Raw genomic sequence first — 20,022 nt, forward strand, 5'->3', positions numbered from 1 at the left:
GATTAAGGATGCAGTCAATGAACTGAATTGTCCAGGGACCACACCCCTAACCTTGATCTCTTTCATCACTCTACTGTGATCAACTAACTAATCTACTTGAAACTGATAGTGGGAAAATCGCTTACCTGAAGAAGAAAGTTCTTTGCTTCAGATCCGATTTTAGTTTTGCTAATGTTATTTTGTATATAAAAGTTATGATTTATTTCAATTATTGGTCCTGCAAATACAAGCTTAAAACTTACGACTGTAATGTAATTAATGAACATAAAGCATATTCTGAGTTTGTATATGATTAAACTTTGTTTCAAAAGTAAGTAATATCCCTGTTGAAGAGAAACAGGTTAAACTTGGACATGAAACAAAATGAGATTAAAAGAGGCCTTATCAAGTGATACAAAATGAAGGCTTGAGTAGTGTTCTTCTTTCATGAGAGAAAATTGACTAATAGAAAGCCTAACTCAAATTTTTGGCCACTTAGTAAACTTAGATGCAGTGAGATACTTGTGATTATCACAACTAAAATGTTTTGCATTATTGGGATGGATACTTTCTTCTTTCCATTCTAAAGTCATTTAGAACTTCCAGATTTCATTTTCAAAAATAAATCGGGGGAGTCACTATGGATTAATAATAATAATAACAATAACATCATCATCAACAACAATAATAATAAAAATCATTGGATTGAGAGTCAGGCCTAGAGATGGGAGGTCCTGGGTTCAAATTTGTCTTCAAACACTTCCTAGGTGTGTGACCCTGGGCAAGTCACTTAATCCCTATTGCCTAGCTCCTATTGCTCTTTGGCCTTGGAACCTATTTATGGTAGTGATTGATTCTAAGAAGGAAGATAAACTTCTTTTTTACATTGATTGGACTAAAAGAAAATGTTAAGAAAAAATCATGATAGAAGTTTGCAAGCATTTTGTCTCCTTACTTAATGAATAACTCATAGCCATGAATGTGTTGTCTGGAATATGCCACATTTTCTAAATTAGAGACCATGGTAGAGATTCAGGCAGTTTTATTTTATTCAGCTTCAATTATCTGAACCTGTATGTACTATAATGCGGATGTGATGTAATTGATATTTTGTTATTTAAATATGAGCAGAAAAAGTATTCCCTAGCAACTTAAAATTTGAATATAAAGGAACTGAGCTTTTAAAATTGTATAGCACTTTGGAATGGGCTTTATTAAGGGGATTGTGTTAAATATAAAGAAGCTAATTTTCTATTATTTAAGGAGCTGTTGCCTCTTCTGGAATACCATTGGCTAGGAAGAACTTTAATAGTGCCAGAGTTTCTAGAGATTGGCATCTAATATAGAGCCACAGTGTGGTTGACTTTTGATGTATGTCAATGATAGATTAGTTGGTATTGGTGTGTGCAATGGAACAGTCATCTCATTGGCCTATAATTTCCCCCGCCCCTGAAATTGTTTTTTTGTTTCTGAGTGTGTGCTACAATTTCCCAGTTCGTATTTCACTAATTACAAATTATGAAACCTAGGAGGTTGCATTAATGTTTTAATGTATCAGAATGCTTCTAAGCAACATATTCAAAATAGCTTTCTATTTTTCTATTTTAAAAAAAGCTTTCTCTTTCTATCATAATGTGGAAATACCAGGGAAGTCATTGTGTCTACATTCATACACTATATTTTGAATATATCCCAATTCAAATATAGCCATAGTTATTAGCCATTTGAGGAATGGCAAGAGTAACATTATTGATCTATTAATTTAATCTTTAAAATTATGGTTTTGCCCTAGAGTGATTAGTTAATAGTCAAGAAGGGCTGGAGATCTGTCATTCAAATGGTCTTTTTTGCTATCACTATAAATAATAGTAAATTCATTTGTAATGACATTTCCATCCTTGAAATTATCTGCAAGTTATCTAAGGGATTTTGAAATGTTTGCTTTTTGATGTCTATTTACTGAGTTTTTGATATATTTACTGAGTTTTTGATAAATGTCCCCAAAACAACATCCACCAAAAATTCCCATACCTTAAAAAATAGGCAGGGAAGTACAAGAAAATATTAATTTTTATTTTGTTATTAATTTATGATGGATTATAAGTGTTTATTTGCAAGTTCATCTTGTCTTGGAAAGCAAGTTCATGGGACCAGGACTGATAGCTTTTTAGCTTTGATAAAATGTTAGATTTGATATATTAAACTTAGCAGAAGTAATTCATTTTCCAGATCACTATCTGACAGTATATGTGAAAAATACTCGTCAGTCACAATTAAATGACATATATTTCACTTAAAGGCAGTGTGTATTGTAATTAGCATGTGTGGATGTTTCAAAAGGTCTGGAAAGCCTTGCCTGTTGAAGCAAACCATATAGTATTCCTTTAGTTCTTTTCTATCTTCCTATACCCTTCAGATTGCATTTAATCTTTCTTTATGTATCTTTTAATCACTGCTCCTCCTCAATGGCTTGAGCCATTCTCTTCCTCTTAACTGAATCTCTTTCTACTTTTGACTGTTCTAGGATCTTTGTGAGTCTCATATCCTTTTCAGTCATTCTTTTTCTCCCCTCTGATGTCTTAAATCCTCACAGAACGGGCATTATGATACCTGTTCTGACAATCTGAATGAGAATAGAACTATGGCTACTGTCTTTGCAAAAAATGAGATTGCAGAGATCGAAACCTGACAGCATATCACACTTTTTGAATCCAGAAATATATAATGGTGTTAGTGATAGTTACCACTTGATTTCCAAAATAGTTTTTGACAAAGAGGGCTGAATCTTTGTTAGGAAGTATGGCAGACAAAAAGTGCCCTTCCCTAAAGCCTTGAAAGTTTAGGAGCTCATTTTAAAAAAATAGAAAATTCATTAAGACATTATGCAAGCTAATTCAATCCTTTGGTTTGATGGAGTGTCCTTAGAAAAACATTTTTTTTAATGTAACTAGAAACATTTCTCTTAAAGGATTGAAGAGTTGTTCCTTAAAGAAGAGTTAGTCCTACTTAGGAAATGATCATTCTCCTTGTTTTACTTTCTGAAGAAAAGAACAATCAATTGCAGTGCCATTTGCTGCTTGTAGAGATGATATTTTGGCTCTAACTGGTGTAAGGATAATGTTCATTGCTTAAGAGAATGATTACTATGCATTATGTCATAAGCATGTGCTCTATTGGCAACCAAGATGCAGAAATTGCGGTTATCATTATGCACTTTCATCTGGAAAATATTTCCAAAGAGTAATTCACAGGTAGACATTATCTTTTTTTCAGTAGGTGGAAAACTAGAGAAGAGAAATACTCATGTAACAAATATGGAAAGAGAATGACTTTCGTCAGTCTCAAAATTTACGATGTCAGGGTATTTTTACTGAGGATTTCCTCCTCTCCCCAAATAATTTGTGCTTACGGGGGTTATATATTTGCCATACTAGAAATTAAAATTATTAGGGTATTATTATGAAAATAGTTTTGACTTCTTGGATCCTTGAATGTGTCTTGGGGATTCCTAGAGATCTCCGTAGCACTTTTTGAGAATTACTGACCTAGAAGCAAGCCATTTTCCTCTCTAATTTCAGAAAGTTCTTATGAATTTTTTTTTTTAAGTTTTGAAAGATACAGGGTGGTAGGTAAAAAAAAATCAGATTTTATCCTAATTGTTTGCATTTAATTATCGATCCATTTTCATCACATCTCTCAAAAAAAATCTGGAAGGCCATTCAACGGAGCTAAAAAGAGATTTCCCTGTGCTTGCCTGTTGGGCTGGGTAGTTAGCATTAGTTAAGTATTTATTTTTACCACCATAGTTTAAAATTCCTTAGTTTTGAAAACTACTCATTGCTACACTTATTAATAGGGAACCACTGGGTTGGGCTGGTTTTTTTGAAATTGAGTGTTCCATTTTCTTTGTAAATGTCATTCTTTATAGCATTAAAGGTGAAATCACAAAACCATTCCTGTCTTTTGATGGCTTATGTAATAGACCTCATCATGATCACAGCCTCATTCTGTCCACTGCAGGATGAAGGCCCTGCCTAGGTGCTGCCAAGCTTTGACCATTGCTGTCCTGGGCCATATGAGACCACATTGGTCCTTCAAAGGCTATCAGCTCATCCCTTCATGTTTATTGATGGCGGCCCTTGCTGTATCTATAATCCAATGGTCTCCATTCTGTCGTAAGTGTAGTCCATCTTCCATCTCTTTCCTGCTTCATAGATTGCCCTTTCATCTTTTTTTCATGGTCCCCATGGCATTTTTTCCCACATTGTTTTGGTCTTTTCTGTCCATAGTGCTGTGAGTGTGTGAGTGCCTGTGTGTGTGTGTGTGTGTGTGTGTGTGTGTGTGTGTGTTTGTGTGTGTGTATTGTGTGTATGTTCTTCAGGAAAATTCAAACATTCAATGTAGTTCAACAAATAATTATTAATTAGTTTCAAAGTAAAAAACATCATTATGGTAGGTGTTTGGGGGTGGAAATGCAAACTTAGATAAGATCTCACCCATCTTCTCAGGAATTTACAGTGTATTTTTTCTCATTGAGAATTTTGGCCAGTAGAATGCTAAAATTACAGAAGTTTTCCAGTTATTGTTTTTTAATTGTTAATAGTATTTCCCCCTTTGTTCTTAATTATTTGCTTAAAACATGTATGCCTTTTGTTATTATGTAAATTATTTTAGGGCTAACTCACTTTGTATGCCCAGAACTGTATATCTCCTTGTAACAAAGAGAAACAAAAAACAAAAAACAATTGATATAGTCTTCTTATCTGATATTGTATAAAACATTCCCCCTAAATCCCATTCGTGATGAGGAAGGTCATATATTTCATTTTCTGTTTCTGGGATCAACATTTTGATTTCCTTTCTTTTAAATAGCTCTTGTTTTTTAAATTTATAGAAATAGGCAATTTCAACCCTTAATATCACATTTTATAATGGTGATGTACAATGATAAGATCAATACTCGCATGATAGATTTTCAATTGGACAAATTATATGACTTGATTAATAGTATGACTAAACTCATAACATAAAAATGCTTTAGATAATCCTTTTGTTTTATGTGTGTATATATCATAGCTAAATATCCATTATTGATCATAGTTGCTTGTATCATTGCTATTTCATCCTAATGTTTGTTGATGACTTTTCACCATTGGTGGGAGTGGGGAAAGAGTAGATTAGTACTTTAAAATGATTTTAGATGAACTTGATAACACAATTAATTATACTTACGGTTCTTTTGTTACCAGGGTTTGAGAATGAAGTTATTAGTTTAGAAGTCCATGATAAATGAAATTCACTAATGATTATGATGAGTTTCAGATAATAACCAAATTGATAAGTTATATTAATGAAGGTAATCTCTACCAATTTACTAATCACTGATAGTTGCTAGGCAGTTCCCCATTATGTACACATGTATAATTATTCAAACACACATATAATAAAATAATATTTTAGAAGATATCAGTTTTTGTCTAGCATTAAATTTTAGAATAATTCTTCATTTTCTACTTATCAAAGTTTTCTAGGTGACTCAGGTAACTAATTAAAAAAATGCTTTTTCAGAATCTGACTATTGCCTTCACATAGTTTTGTGATATCCTTTTATGTTAAAGGTGAGAAGCTAAATATAAGGATTATATAACTCATAAAACGTAAAAATACCTAACTTAGTCATTTGTGTGGTTATAAATTTTTGTTTGTTTTAATCAGTTCAGAATTTTCATCCTCTTTGTGAATACACATGATTGTGGTACTTAATTTGCAAAAAGATAAGTAAGCTGCTTATTAAAACCTTTCCTCAGGGGTAGCTAGATAGAATAGTGGATGTGTGCCAGCCTGGAGTTAGGAAGATCTGGTTTCAAATTTTGCCTCATACACTTCTTACCATGGTTGTAGCCTAACCCTTGAAGTTCATCTGTCTTAGAATTGACACTAAGATAGAGGTTAAGAATTAAAAACAAAAACAAAAACAAAAACAACCTTTCCTCTTAGACCCATATAGAAATATTATAATAATATTTGTCAACATGAGATAAAATAGACTTTTGGTATCTATAGTAATAAGTATTTCCATTTTCCTCCAAACCCCCTACTTGGGGGCTAATCAAAGGCCTTTAAGTCATGCTTGGAATAGATGTACCATGTACATCTTTCTAAAGATATAGCCACCATTTGGGATAGCTAGGTGGCTCAATGGATTGAGTGTCAGTACTAGAGATGAGAGGTCCTAGGTTCATATCTGGTCTCAGATACTACTTCCTAGTCATATGACCCTGGGCAAGTTACTTACCCCCATTGCCTAGCCCAGTCATGGTGAACCTTTTAGAGACTGAGTGCCCAAATTGTACCTTGCACTTCATGTGAGCTTCCCCCTTACTCCAGACAGGGAAGGGAAGCTCTCCCATTGAGCTGCTGGACAGAGGGGTGGGTGATGGGAAAAAATGCCTTCAGATACTGTGGAGAGGGGGAAGGGTGAGGCTTCCTTAGGAATAAGTGCCATAGGTTCACCATCACTAGCCTAGTTCTTACTGCTTTTCTGCCTTAGAACCAATCTATAGTATTAATTCGACGATGGAATCTAACTGTTAAAAAAAATAAAAAGATATAGCCACCACCACTATTTTGAATTTTTTAAAAAATGTGCATAATTTTTCAGGAGAAATAGTGCTTGTTTTCTTTCTTTTTTCATAGAGTAACTTTTGATGCTTCATTTATATTTCTCATTTAGGGATATTGGCATTGTATTTGATTTTGGCAGTGTGTAATTGAAGAACTTGGGGAACTTACACCATTGTAGCCAGTGAAGTGAGATGTTGTCTAACATGTCTTCACTTGTATCCAACTTCCTGAAATTTTCCAATTTAGGTATTTTGTTCTGTTATTAAAGATATTTTCTCTCAGGGAATTAAGCGCTTAAGTTGTATTCATGATATTTAAGAATACAATCTGTTGGCTCAGGGAAACCAGAACTTAACTACTGAGTCATTAAAATATGGAACTTTGCACTTCATCTTAGCCAAAAGGCCAAGAGGCAATAAAAATACGCAACTCTGTACATCAGTTTATGCCCTCAGTTTGTTATTGTTCAGGGAGTAAAAAAAATTATGAAAGGTAATTTTTCTGCAATGTAATTTCATTCTCTTTGAACAAATAGTTCAGAAATCCAGCTTGGTGTAGTAGTGTCAGGAAATAACAGGATTCAAATCTTGAGTCCTACATTTGCCAGTTGTTTGACCATGAGCAAATATCCTTTTCAAACCTCAATTTGCTTGTCTGCAAAATGGGGATTAAACAAAATTCACAGAGTTTTAGTGAGGATTAGATGGGATAATGTTTGTAAGCTATTTCCAAACCTCAAAGTGCTATTTAGATGAAAGCTGTCACATAATAAGTGCTTTAAAAGTTCATTCCTTAGTATCATTGATATCCATGTTTTTCTATGCATGAATATTCCTTCAATTAGTAGCAATTATAGCTCTTTCCTCTATTTGTAGATTGTTAAAAAAAAATATCCATCTCTTGGTGGCCATGATACTGTTGAGGGGCCTTTCTGAACTTATCTAGGCTAATAAATACTCAGATGCCAGACATAACAGTCTCAAGATGTTTACTCTTTTTTGACCTAGTCTCCAAGACCTCCCATACCATTGGAACATTAGAAAGAGGATATAAACAACAAGATCAACAACAAAACTTACAAAATTATTTTTGCATTATAGGAATTATGCTGGGCAATTTTCAGTGTTGTATATATTCTATCAAATTGTGACATGAATACCGTATTTCTGATTTAGGATTTCTCACTTGTGTTCTGCTGGATAATTATGTTTCAAATGCCAAATTTACTATAATGTTTTCATTAGTGACTCTTTAATTAATATACCAGTTTTATACCAAATTAATATACCAAAGATTTTAAGTTTGCTTCATTTCCTTAACCCAGAGTACTAATCTATTACTGTGAGGCCCTCAAACTTAATACATGTTTATTTGCATTTAGAAATATTTTTCCAGTCTCTTCCAATTTTTCAAATATCCTGTTTTGCCTAAATTATTGTTTTTTTGTCATAAAACATTTACTTTTGAATTCTCACATGTTATCTATACTCTTAAGAAACCACCCTTTTGTTATGTTAGTTAACCCTGGCTAACTGGGGATTCAATGTCTTTTTCTATGATCCTTTAAAAAAAATGGAAATGTTATGGTAGGCCTTTTATTGATTATAATCACATTCTCTTTAACACATGCTCAAAAGAATGTGAATATTTCTCTTTCAGGAATGATACTTATTCTTGTTTTGTTTCCTAAGCTCTACAATTTTGAGTACCAACACAGAATCTTTCAGTCTCCACTGTCATCATCATCTATACATTTTAACTTATAAAATAGCTCTCATAAAGTATAGGAAAGTTTAAGATAACCTAGTTAATGTAGTATTCTAATCATAAACATTAATTAGATTTCCAGTTTTCAAAATATTAAAATACAATGAAATTTTTTCACAATAAATTCATACTGAGTATGATTTTTTCAATGCCTTAGACATTGTAATACTAAGAATTATAGTATCTCAAAGTTGAAAAGGGACCAAAAAGACCATTTTCTACAACCAAAACTGAATGTGAGCCATAAGACAAGGAGGCAATATTGTGTACACTGGAGAGAGTAAGCACTAGTTTTGGAATTAAAGGGCCTGTTGTGCATCTTTCCTCTGACACTTCCTGGCTTAAGTTGTCAAGTCACTTAATCTCCCTTGGCCTTGATTGCTCCATATATAAAATTAGGGCATTGAACTCATGGCCCCTGACATCCCTTCTACCCATAAGTTTATAATCCTTTAACCCTTTGTAGGACAGAGGACCCTGTTTTGTCTGCATATTACCCTGGGAAATGATACTTGATTTCCTAATACTGTTATGAAGAAAGCATGTTCATATACCTTTAAACACTTCCATGCGAACCACTCTTTATTGTCATTTTCTTTTCTCAAGGCGTGGTAGGTAGCTATACAGAAAATTTCCAGTTGTTTGAATTTACTAGTGAAGTTACTTTCATATTAATGAGAGTTTAATGTATTCTTAACTGTAATTTAAAGTTTAAAATGACTTTTGTGCCAGCCTAGAATTTCTCCTTAATGTATAAGATGTGGAAGATGATAGACAAAGCATGGTATTCAGGTCATTTTAAACAAGGCGTTACAAAAAAGTACAATCCTTTATATCTATCATGAACTAATTTTTCTATCTATGTAAGTTATTTTAGTGATTTGAATCTGTGCTTGAACTTTGTCACACACTGCTTGCATTTTCAATAAATTCTTCTCCCAGACCATTATAATCCAAACTCATTTTAATTTGAAATTCAACTCCTTCTAAAACTCATTAGAAATAAAAGTGGTCAGTTTTAATATTTGGTAATATTTCACTTACATTTAAGAACTAGTTGGACATGGAGAAATGACCCCCCACTTTTTCTTTTTCCTCTTGAAGGCTATATGTTCAAAGGTGTAGCAAAGTTGTAGCTTGTCTTTTATTTTCTAGCAGAATTTTTTATTCTTCTTGCGAAAACAAAAACAAAAATCCAACACTGAATACAATTTATTTTCATTAATTATACAAATGAAACATTTTTTTTCAATATTGAAAATGTATTTCCTACCCTCCCTTTGGAGGAAGAAAACTCCACAAAACTATACAGTCATTGTTGTAATACTATATAGGTCAGCATAAGGAATTAAATGAGAATTTTTGAGGAGTTTTGTGGAAGCCATAAAAGACATGTAAAGGCCAGCAAATGATACAGAAAAAGTTTAGAAACTCAGAAATGTATACTTAACCCAAAATTTATAATGAGGTATTGTAAATACCCCATAAAAGAAAAATAAATCAATCTTTTTCTCTGATACAAAGAGGATTAAAAAAATTTTATGCAGATTTTCCAGATTGTGGAGACACCATGCCTCTAACTAACCCCAACAATGTGGAAATGATAACTGTGCCTTAAATGTCAACATTAAGTAAAACTCCATAATCTTTAAAAATATAGACATTAGAACTCATAGTATCAGTCTTCTATTGCTATCTTATGCTTTGAGACTATAAAAATAATTTTTGAAAGTAAATTTTCATTCTTTAAACAATTTTGTTGGGTGTAAAGGAGCCAAGAAAATGGGCAGTTCTCTAAATCATGTACAATGACTTAACAATGCTTATAATGTTCTCCCCTCCCTCTTTTCTCTTCTCTCCCTCACTTCCACATCCCTCTTCTCCTCCTAGAATCACATCGGGAATTCCTTCACAGGCCTGCTTCTGGATATGTGCCAGAGGAGATCTGGAAGAAAGCTGGTAAGAATTGTTTAAAAACATGAGCTCAGTGTTCTGACAGCTGTGTGCAGTTGTTAATGCACTGATGTGAAGAATGACAAGAAAGGACTCACTGCTAACAACAACAACAACAAAAAAAAACCTTATTTAATATTCTTAAACCAGGCCTGATTAGAACATGAAATAGTCTTTATTATAGCAGCATCTGCTAGTGCGACTATAATTGAGGGGCTGTCAATATTTCCATTAGAAACCCCTATTTTCAGGGGCTATAATGGTTTCAGGCTGAAATGTAGCATACAAGGTCTCAGCTTGTGTGCAATTTTTCTTTCAGAAAAAAAAATCTAGCTTTTTAAAAATTAAATTGCATACTTCAGCCTTCTCCGCCTTCCCCACAGCCTCTACATATACTTTAAAAAAAAGGGGGAGAAAAATTGACATCAATGATATTTGACCTATTTGGAGGATGGCTTAAAGAAATTTGGTTGAATTTATGTTGAATTAAAATTATTTTAATTGGCCAGGCCATGACAATGGTTAGAGTTGGGATGGACTTTTTTTTTTCTTTTTAGTTAAATGATAAAAGTTTCCATAGCTCAAATTTTCTTCATTGTAAATACCTTTTTATACTGAGATAAATCCAAAGTTTCCCTAGGTCTGTTCACTGGCTTACTTGCACAATTAAAGGACTCTCAGATTTGATAGAATTTTAGTGGCATGTCATGTCAATGCCACAAAAGCTAAGCAAAACTTTATAAAAGGCCACGTGAGGTAATATAGCCCAAGTGCTGAAGGATTTGAGAGATGACATAAGGAAACTTCACCTTAACTCAAGCCTGCTGTAGCTTTGAACTGTTGCAGCTCCAGCATTAAAAATAACTTTGCCTACCTGAGTTAGAGATCTGGGAAGTGCTACAGTTAGAGGTATTAGACAGGCCATGGTCTGGCAGCAATAATCATGGGGCAGGAGTCAAATGAGGCACTTTTTTTTTGTGTACTCCTTTAAAAGATTTCTATTTTTGTTTTGATTTGACTCAGCTGTGTTTGTGGTTCAGTGCAACTGGCAGCCTCTCCTGGTCATTTGGACCCTGTCCAGTGCATTTTCATGGATATTTGAAGATTTATCTGTTTTTCTAAGGGGCCGGTATTGAAATCAGTAATGTGATAGTATTCAAGGCTTAAGTAGCATGAATTGATAACTAGAAAGATTTCTTTCATCAGCAAGTAAAGGAAGATTACATAACTAAAGCTCCAGGCTAATTACACACACACACACACACACACACACACACACACACACACACACACACACACACACACACACTTTCTAGCATGTAACATTTCTGCTAGTTCTTTTTTCTAGTCTTATATTTTCTGAGTATACAATGTGAATACAAAACCTCCACCATTGTGAGACTACGGTCATATGGTTTAAGGAAAGCCTATGTAGTCCACAAACTTGGGTTCTGGTCATACTTCTGAACCTAAATATCTGGGTAGCTTTGGACAGGCCTTTCCTGGGCCTCACTTTCTTCATTTGTGAAATGAGAGGGCTGGACTAGATGGCCATCAGCCTCTAGTACACCAGAGTCTCAGTAGCAAATGGAATTACATGCTGGCGTCTATGTAGCATCTTATCTAGATCCAGTAAGAAGGTTTAAGGAATGTGTCAAGTTGTTTCTTTGGATCTTGAGAATGATATGACATTTTCTCTCCTAAAGACCAATGGGTTACTTTTCTGTTGGGGTGATGCAGTTGTTCACTCTCCACGTTTCCTTATTTACATATATTTAAATTAAGTTCTTGATACATTAGGAAGGAAAAAAAAGCTGACAGTAAACTATTGTATAATTTTGTTTCCTTCTGCGCTATTTTCTACTCATGCCTTTGTTTGACTGCTATTAAGTAAAAGCAGATTTTCTGAATGTACCACCTTTGTTACAAAGTCAATCTGAGTAGCAGTAGACAAAAGAAGTCCACCTTAAGCGGTAAGCAATTGGAAGCAGATACAAATTGTGTACTTGAGATTTTCTATTTAATCAGGACTTTTTCAGTCTTGGATAAAACTGAACTGACATGTCCACTTTTACTTTCTCCTTTCTTTTTTTCTGAAGCCCCTTATGTATATTATTTTGGATTGGGCTATATTGGTCCATCATTGCCATCAATTTTGGTGATTTGTTTTAATTAGGACTTGTTAATCATTCATGTTAAATTTTTATTCCTTCTTAAAATGTAACAACCTTCCAGAACAAATAAGAAAACTGAAAGAATTCTTACAGTTTATGAGTAAAGGTGATCTGAGATTACTAAAAATTCTCAATTACTGTTATTTACTGGATTCATTTCTTGTCAGATGCTCTAGGTAATAAAAATGAAATCATAACACCCTGGGCATATTTCATACCAGTGTATATAATCTAAAACTTGTGACCTCTCCCCTCCTCCAGCATTCACCCATATTATTAAAACCTTAGTGATGTATGAATATATTTCTATATGCAAATATGTATCTTTGCATTCTGTATTGTTTGGAGAAGAACTCTAGAAAGTTTCTTTTATAAAACCATAGAAAAATCCTGTCTCAAACTTTCTACAGTAGGAATATTTTGCTATCCCTAAGTTTAGGGCAAAGTATAAATAATGCCTTCAAATGACTATATCTATAAAATGTTAAGTCAAAAACCTCTAAAAATCTAAAGCAAATTTGCATTGTATTTGAATTCAGAACCAGTATACCTATATAATCTCAACATAAAATTAAAATTGTAAAATACCTTTTTATATACAGAAAGTACATCATATAATTTTTAGAAATTGACATTTTTACCAAAAAGTAGGTATTAGACCAATTTTTCCCAACTTTTTGAATAATCCTCCAAACCAAACCCCAAAATAAAAAGTCTTTATAAAATTTGAGGCATCTCATAAAGACAGCTATAAAATTGCATCTGTATGTTTTCTTCTGTATATTTTCAAGTGATCAGAGAATGTTTGCAGTTGGTAATAAATATTCAAGCACCTTGCCAATGTCCTACCAATTCTCTTTGCTGATCTGTATATGCCTGTGGGACTAGAATAGGAATGCATAATTTAAATATAAATTGCCTGATTTGCATACACAATTAGTCAAGCTGCAGCTTTGATCGTAAGCAAAAATTATTGTCCTGTATTGCCACTTAGATGGAATTTTAATTCACCTTGAATATTCAAAGTAAATCAGGCCTTGACTGTATAGCTGGAAGAGTAGGACTTCTCTCAACCCCCACTGTCCCTCTCCATCTTCAATTCCCCCCACCTTTGCCCCTGCCATCCATTTTATTTGTGCTTGGGTAATGAGTGTGGATATGAAGAACTGCCCTGAGCTTTTTGGTAATGTTATGGTTTGGCAAAATTTCTGTTTTTAAGAGCATATTTAAAACAACAACAACATAATTTTGATGTGCTTTATTTAGAATAAGTACCCTTTAAATGTTCATACCTTTAGGTTAATGAAGTTTAGATAATATAATTTAAGTAATGCTTCTATAAGAAAGCAGGTTACAAGCATCAGGGCAACTGATTGCTAGGTGATGGTTTTTGCTGATTTCATAAACTGTGGACTGTAGGTATGTCAAACAAAGATCAGAAAACTAGGCAACCAGAGGAGTACTTGTAACTCTTACATTTTTAATCTACAGTAAAACATTTTTATTAGGAATCTATGTTTTTAATTAAACAGAACATTTAATTAAGGTGCTTTTTAAGTGGGTGAAACAATTAAGTGCAAACACTTGAATGAAACATGTCATAATTAGTTTTAATAGAGTGTTAATTGGTACTACGTTTGCCAAGTTAATAATTACTGCTTATTAAATTTTCAATTAATCATTGTCATTTTGCTTTGAATAAAGATGAAAATTAGATAAACTAATTCAGAGGGAGGATATTTTCCCTTGTTAATTAGAATAGTTAATTTTTAAAAAGGGAAATGACTTGTAGTTGTCAATTGTATGATTGTACATTAGTAGAATCTTTGCACTCTTTCTGCATCTAAAACTGATTAACAAGTTTGACAGCTTGTGCTTCCTTTCACTCAGATATGGAAGATGTAAAACCTGAACATTTCTCCTATCATACAATACTGTGATGAAGTATAATGTAGTGTAGCAAGTTAATTAAAGGAAATGTAGGTTTTTACTTGAGTAGGGCAATGATTATTTAAAATTCGAACATGGAAAACATAGTTCAGAATAGTAAATTTCAAAATCTTCCTATCATACATATTTGGCATACTTCCTCCTCCTTAATAACTCTCAGGAAATGACTACAGAAGAAGTAAAGCTATATTGTCTGTTTCATCATTGATTTTCTTTAAAAGGTCTGCATTAACCTAATTGCTATTATGAGTTACCTTTTCAGTGTTCTCTAATTCTTCAACTAGCAGAAAAATTGGGTGGGTTTTAAAGATCACATATACGTATATTTATGTATGGGTATATGCATGTTTGGCTATTTGTATGTAAGCACACACACCTATATAGAAGTAAATATGTGCATACATTTTTATACATTATTTACTCTCTGTTTTGGTAAAGTGTACAAAATATATTTAAATTTTTCATATTATTATTTGTTGTTTTTACTTTGCTTAAAATTTTCCCTTTCCTTCCCAGAGAACCATTTTATCCAATTAAAAATATTTTTAAAGAAAAAGAGAAAGAAAAGGCGGGGAGGGATCAGCAAAATTAATCAATACATGGAAGAGTTTGATATCTAAGACACACACACTTGCACACATCTAACACAAATATTCAAGTTAAACACATTTCCCCAATAGATAAGTAGTCAAAAGATATAAGCAAACATTTCTCAAAAGAATTACAGACTATTGACAATATTGTGAAAAAAATGCTTTAACTTGCTATTTTCTCTTCTATAAAAATTTGAATATAAAGAATATGAAAAAACCCATTTATATAGTATAGAGGAACTTCTTAGTATTCCTTAATAACTTGCACATTCATTTTGTATTCAAGAAATCACAAATGTTTATAGAAGATTAGTCTCCCTGCTCCAGGCAACTTGATATATTTGAAAGTTTTAAGCAGCTCAACTGGAGAGATTAAACATTGATATTATTGACCAAAAACTGCATTCAGTTATTGTTTTCTATAGAATTAAAATAAAATGCTCATCTCTTTGGAAAATAAAAAGATAATTGTTGTGTCCAATGGACAAAATATCACAAAGAAATTCTAGTAGCTTTTCATAGTTATTTTTCAGAATACTGAAGGAAAAATATCACTTTTTTAGGGCCTTGTTAGATCCTGATATTAGAAATGTGTGACCCTTAGATGACTCATAATATGTTTTGCATAGTACTCCCTCATTGATAGCTGTAATCCAAAATGCTGGATTGATTTACAGACTCCCTTTGGGGATTTTGATTCTTTGTAGAGGAAGCAGTCAACGAGGTAAAACGTCAAGCTATGACTGAGTTACAAAAGGCTGTGTCAGAGGCAGAGCGGAAGGCCCATGACATGATCACTTCAGAGAGAGCCAAGATGGAACGAACTGTTGCAGAAGCAAAGAGACAGGCTGCTGAGGATGCCCTGGCCGTTATCAATCAACAAGAAGATTCAAGTGAGGTAAGACTTTGGTTGAAACCTCAAAAATGGCCCATTACCCAAGGCCTTGCAGGGAAGTAGCTTTGATTTAATTTAAGATAATCTTTTGTAGGTTCAATCTGGGGCTTCATTGAAGCCACAAATGCAAATAAATATTGGTCTCCCTTTCTTGCTCTGGCAGTATATTTGAAATTTTGAAACAGTTTGTCCAAATAACTTGGATATGGGTATCTGAGAACAAATTTTTATTGCCATTTGTTTTTGTTATTCATTTGAAATAATTTGCTTCCTCTGCCACAGTATCTTTGTTGGCTGCATTGATAACATTGAATTTTAATAAACTTCCATCTAGTAAATCAGTGTAAAATTAGATCTCTGTGTTTGTAAATGTCTTCCATAACAATAGGGAAGCCAATAATAAAGATATTTGGTATAGTACTAGATTCTTGAAAGGTAAGCGAGTCTAATGCTAAAGATGTTTTCTTTAATTTGGATGTTTTATGTCAGCTACAGGAATCATATGTGAGTTTAAGGGTGTGGAAGTAGTAGGAAGTAGTAGGAAGCTACTAGTAGGAAGAGGATAAAATGAAAGAATGATAAAGAATTAAGATCAGAATGAAATGGTAAACCTCAAAGATGTGGGAAAGATAAGAATCTTTGAAATCTCTGTATGGGAGAGAGGGGCATGCAATAGGAAGTTAGTGGTGAAGGAATAATATAGTTATTGCTTCTTCTGAAGTGTTTAGTGTAAAATGAAATTTCATTTCTTTTAAATGGAGATCTGGAAAAAAATGAGAGCCTTATGAAATATTAAAATTGGTATACAAAAGAATTTTCATTAAAAAGGTCCCTCAAGTATAACTCTAATAACATTTTTACTTCAATTAAATATTTCCAAGCATTCTCACAGACATTCTTTATTTCCATATTCTTTGTAATAACCATTATGATTTTCCTTTCATAGTAGGATATTGCCATCAGAAAATATTACTCTCATAAACTGTTGCTCTTATACAAAGATTTATATATTTATTTATAAAACAGAGCTAATTGCCATTATCACAAGGACCTAGGAAGTATGAATGTTCACTACAACATATAAGGCTGTGCTTTTTTATATTTTGTAAAATAATCAGAGCAATCTAGTAAAGTGCCATAGTCCGGAGTGAATTATCAGAAGCCCCAAGAAGGAGTAGCTTCAGTTAAAAGCTCAGGATTAGCTAGTCACACCAAACTGAACTACCAAAATACTTCAGCTGATAAATAAATGGCCTGCTGCAATATATATCTATAATTTGAGAGAGAGAGAGAGAGAGAGAGAGAGAGAGAGAGAGAGAGAGAGAGGGAGGGAGGATTTAATTTGTACCAGGCTTCTCTAGAGATGAAAGACCCTGTGGGATCATAAGATGCCCAGAGTTTCTATTTAATGTGTAGCAGATGAATAACAAGGAGACAAAAGGAATTGATTTTCAACATCTGAAAGTTTCTCAGGAAAAGAGAGACGAGGGGAAGTTTATCTACCCTTTAACTACTGACTATTCCATTGCCGAATTAAACCAGACATAAATTCAATTTTATTGGCATCTTGTAGCTAAAAGATATCCAAGAACTTTGTTTTTATTTTTTTTATCAGCTTCTTTGTATGAGTGGAATTTCTTACTCTTATGTTGCAACAGTAATACTGTGAGACAGTTGTTATTGCTATTAAAATATAATTTCTTTGGGGCACCTTTATACTTATATGTATGGTAAAAACTATTTTGGAGGATATCAAGTTCTGTGTCTCAGAAGAAAAGATAAGCATGTGTCTAAGGATAAGTTTAATAGGGAAACTGAATTAAATTCCTAGAGAGTAATACAGTATCTCCTTTCAGTGCTCACAGGTTGCTTTTGTCCCAACACGTAGACAAAAGAATACACAACCACTTGTTGTATAGTGTAGAGAGTCCCCTGTACTTCAAGTCTGATGATGTTGGTTCTAATTTTGCCTTGGCATCTTGCTAGTTGTATGATTTTGGACAAATCAGTTCACCTCCAAGCACCACCATTATCCCCTCTATAAAATAAGAGAGTATAACTGGATGAACTCTAAGGCCACTCCCAACTCTAAAGCTTATGACTTGTATGACATTATTTCTTAGTGCCATTTTTTTCTCAGAATACTTCTGCACTATAATTCTATTTTTCTTGTCGGGAGCTTTCAGGGAGAATTGGTTAGTCCTAAAAGAATGTGAACTCCTTGAATGGAAAACTATTTCATTTTGCCTTTTTGTCCCAGGCATCTAGCATACCACCCAGCTTATAATGAATGTTTTTGAGTTATTCAGAATATTCTTTCTTATCATTTTGCATGACTTCTGCAAAATTTAATGCCTCCTAGGTTTTATGCTATTAATTCCTTGGATGAAATAAAGTCATACATCCTTCATTTTTCTCAAGGGCTATTTGTATTAATGCTTAGACTAGTAATTGTCATTTTGGTCCAGACATACCCATATTGCTTTGCTGGCATGTGCTTTGCCTTTCTTTTGATAACATACCTGTGCCTGTTTGCCATTTGCTAAGTGCCTGGACTGAACACAAACGTGGGAGCCTGACTAAATAAATAGTCAGGATACTGAATGTAGATTCAGAGTGTATGTACATATTTTAAGATGCTTAGTACTGTGTTTGTCATGGCACCTTGGGTATTAAGTCACATAAATATTGCTGATACTCTCTTTAAGAGAAAATTATGACATATAAATATCTTTTAAGGTTAACATAAAATTCTCTATACATTATAAAATGTCTCTATTAGAAAATGTTTCTCACTCATCTCAAATGAGATATTTCTAAAAAGGACTTAGTACAATGTCTGCCATATAATATGCGCTTTATAACTGCTTTTTCCCATCCTCTTTTCACTTATGACTGCCATGACCCTTTGTGTGTGGTGATTTTTGACTAAATAATTATTTTCTTAGGATTTGCAAACTTCACAGTCATATGAAATAAGATTTTCATAAAGAACCTGCAGGAGGCAGATTTTTTTTTCCTTTGTAGGTAATTATTTGATTACTAGACACCAAATCAGGAAAGGGGATAGTTTGTGCCCTAAGCTTACAATTTAATAAATTCATCAGAAGAAAATTGCCTGAAAATGCCAGAACTTCATCATTATTTGGAAACTCAGTTTTCTTATCTGCAAAGTAGGTTGTCATAAGTCTGAAATAGAATGAATAGAATTAGAAATAGAATGAAAGGCATTTTGAAAACTTTGAAGTAGAGAGGGATACTGAGAGGGGGATTAGTAAGATGATGACACAGGAAGCAGTTGAGGTAGAGGACTGAGTTAAAAGTTAAAAGCAGTGTTAAGCTGTCTTTCTAAAGTTTCTGCTACATTTGGAAGAAAAGGAATGATGTTATAAAACCCTGCAAACAATAACAAGTAGAGGAAAGTAGAGGTCAAGGAAACAGGAAGATGGAATCCGCTTCCCACAACAGAATAGAAAGTCCATATTTCGGTCTCAACGGTGAATATAATTTGAATAGGAAGGTCAGCAACCAGATGTTGGTGAGCCTTAAAAACTGACACCAACATGTGGTCCTCCAAATATTTTCATTTCTTTCATATGAAAGTTTATTTTTCTACTTAAAATTATCAAGTGCCTTTTCTCAGTAAACTACTTGGCTAATTTAAACTTAGTTATTTAAACTTGATTTGGGCCTATAGTCTATTAGTAAATGAGAAGCATGGTGAATAACAAAGAAGTCCATAAATACTCCTTCCTGTGCAGAAACAGTAGTGGTGTTCTTTCATATTGACTGTGTCCACACTATATTGACTGAAAATGGGGCCTCATCCAAATAACCAAAGAGAACTAAATTGTACTAATAGACAGCTGTGAGTTTTGAGCTACCAAATTGATGTATTTACACACAACAGTAAAATTGTCACCTTCCATCCTCCATTTATAATGAGATGAACTGAATATAGTCTACCAAAGAAGGACAATTTAGTGACTCTGAAATAGCAGCATTGAACAGATATATCTCCTTAACATTGCCAAAGGTTGTTAAGGCCCTGATAGTGAGAGCAAGTGGTTTAGAATTGAGGAATTTA

The 20,022-nt window shown here is 33.3% G+C and overlaps 1 protein-coding gene across 4 annotated transcripts in view; it reads left to right on the top strand.

Annotated features, from left to right (window-relative positions):
- RUNX1T1 (RUNX1 partner transcriptional co-repressor 1) overlaps nt 1–20,022 on the top strand; it is a 173,390-nt gene that overhangs the window by 139,135 nt on the left and 14,233 nt on the right. For all 4 annotated transcript variants that reach the window (XM_007488095.3, XM_007488094.3, XM_007488097.3 and 1 more), the window contains 2 exons: nt 10,261–10,329; nt 15,748–15,938. In XM_007488095.3, the coding sequence (XP_007488157.1) occupies nt 10,261–10,329; nt 15,748–15,938 (260 nt within the window). The remainder of the gene's footprint in view (nt 1–10,260; nt 10,330–15,747; nt 15,939–20,022) is intronic.

The sequence above is a fragment of the Monodelphis domestica genome, chromosome 3 (assembly GCF_027887165.1).
Source record: "Monodelphis domestica isolate mMonDom1 chromosome 3, mMonDom1.pri, whole genome shotgun sequence".
Lineage (NCBI taxonomy): Eukaryota > Metazoa > Chordata > Mammalia > Didelphimorphia > Didelphidae > Monodelphis > Monodelphis domestica.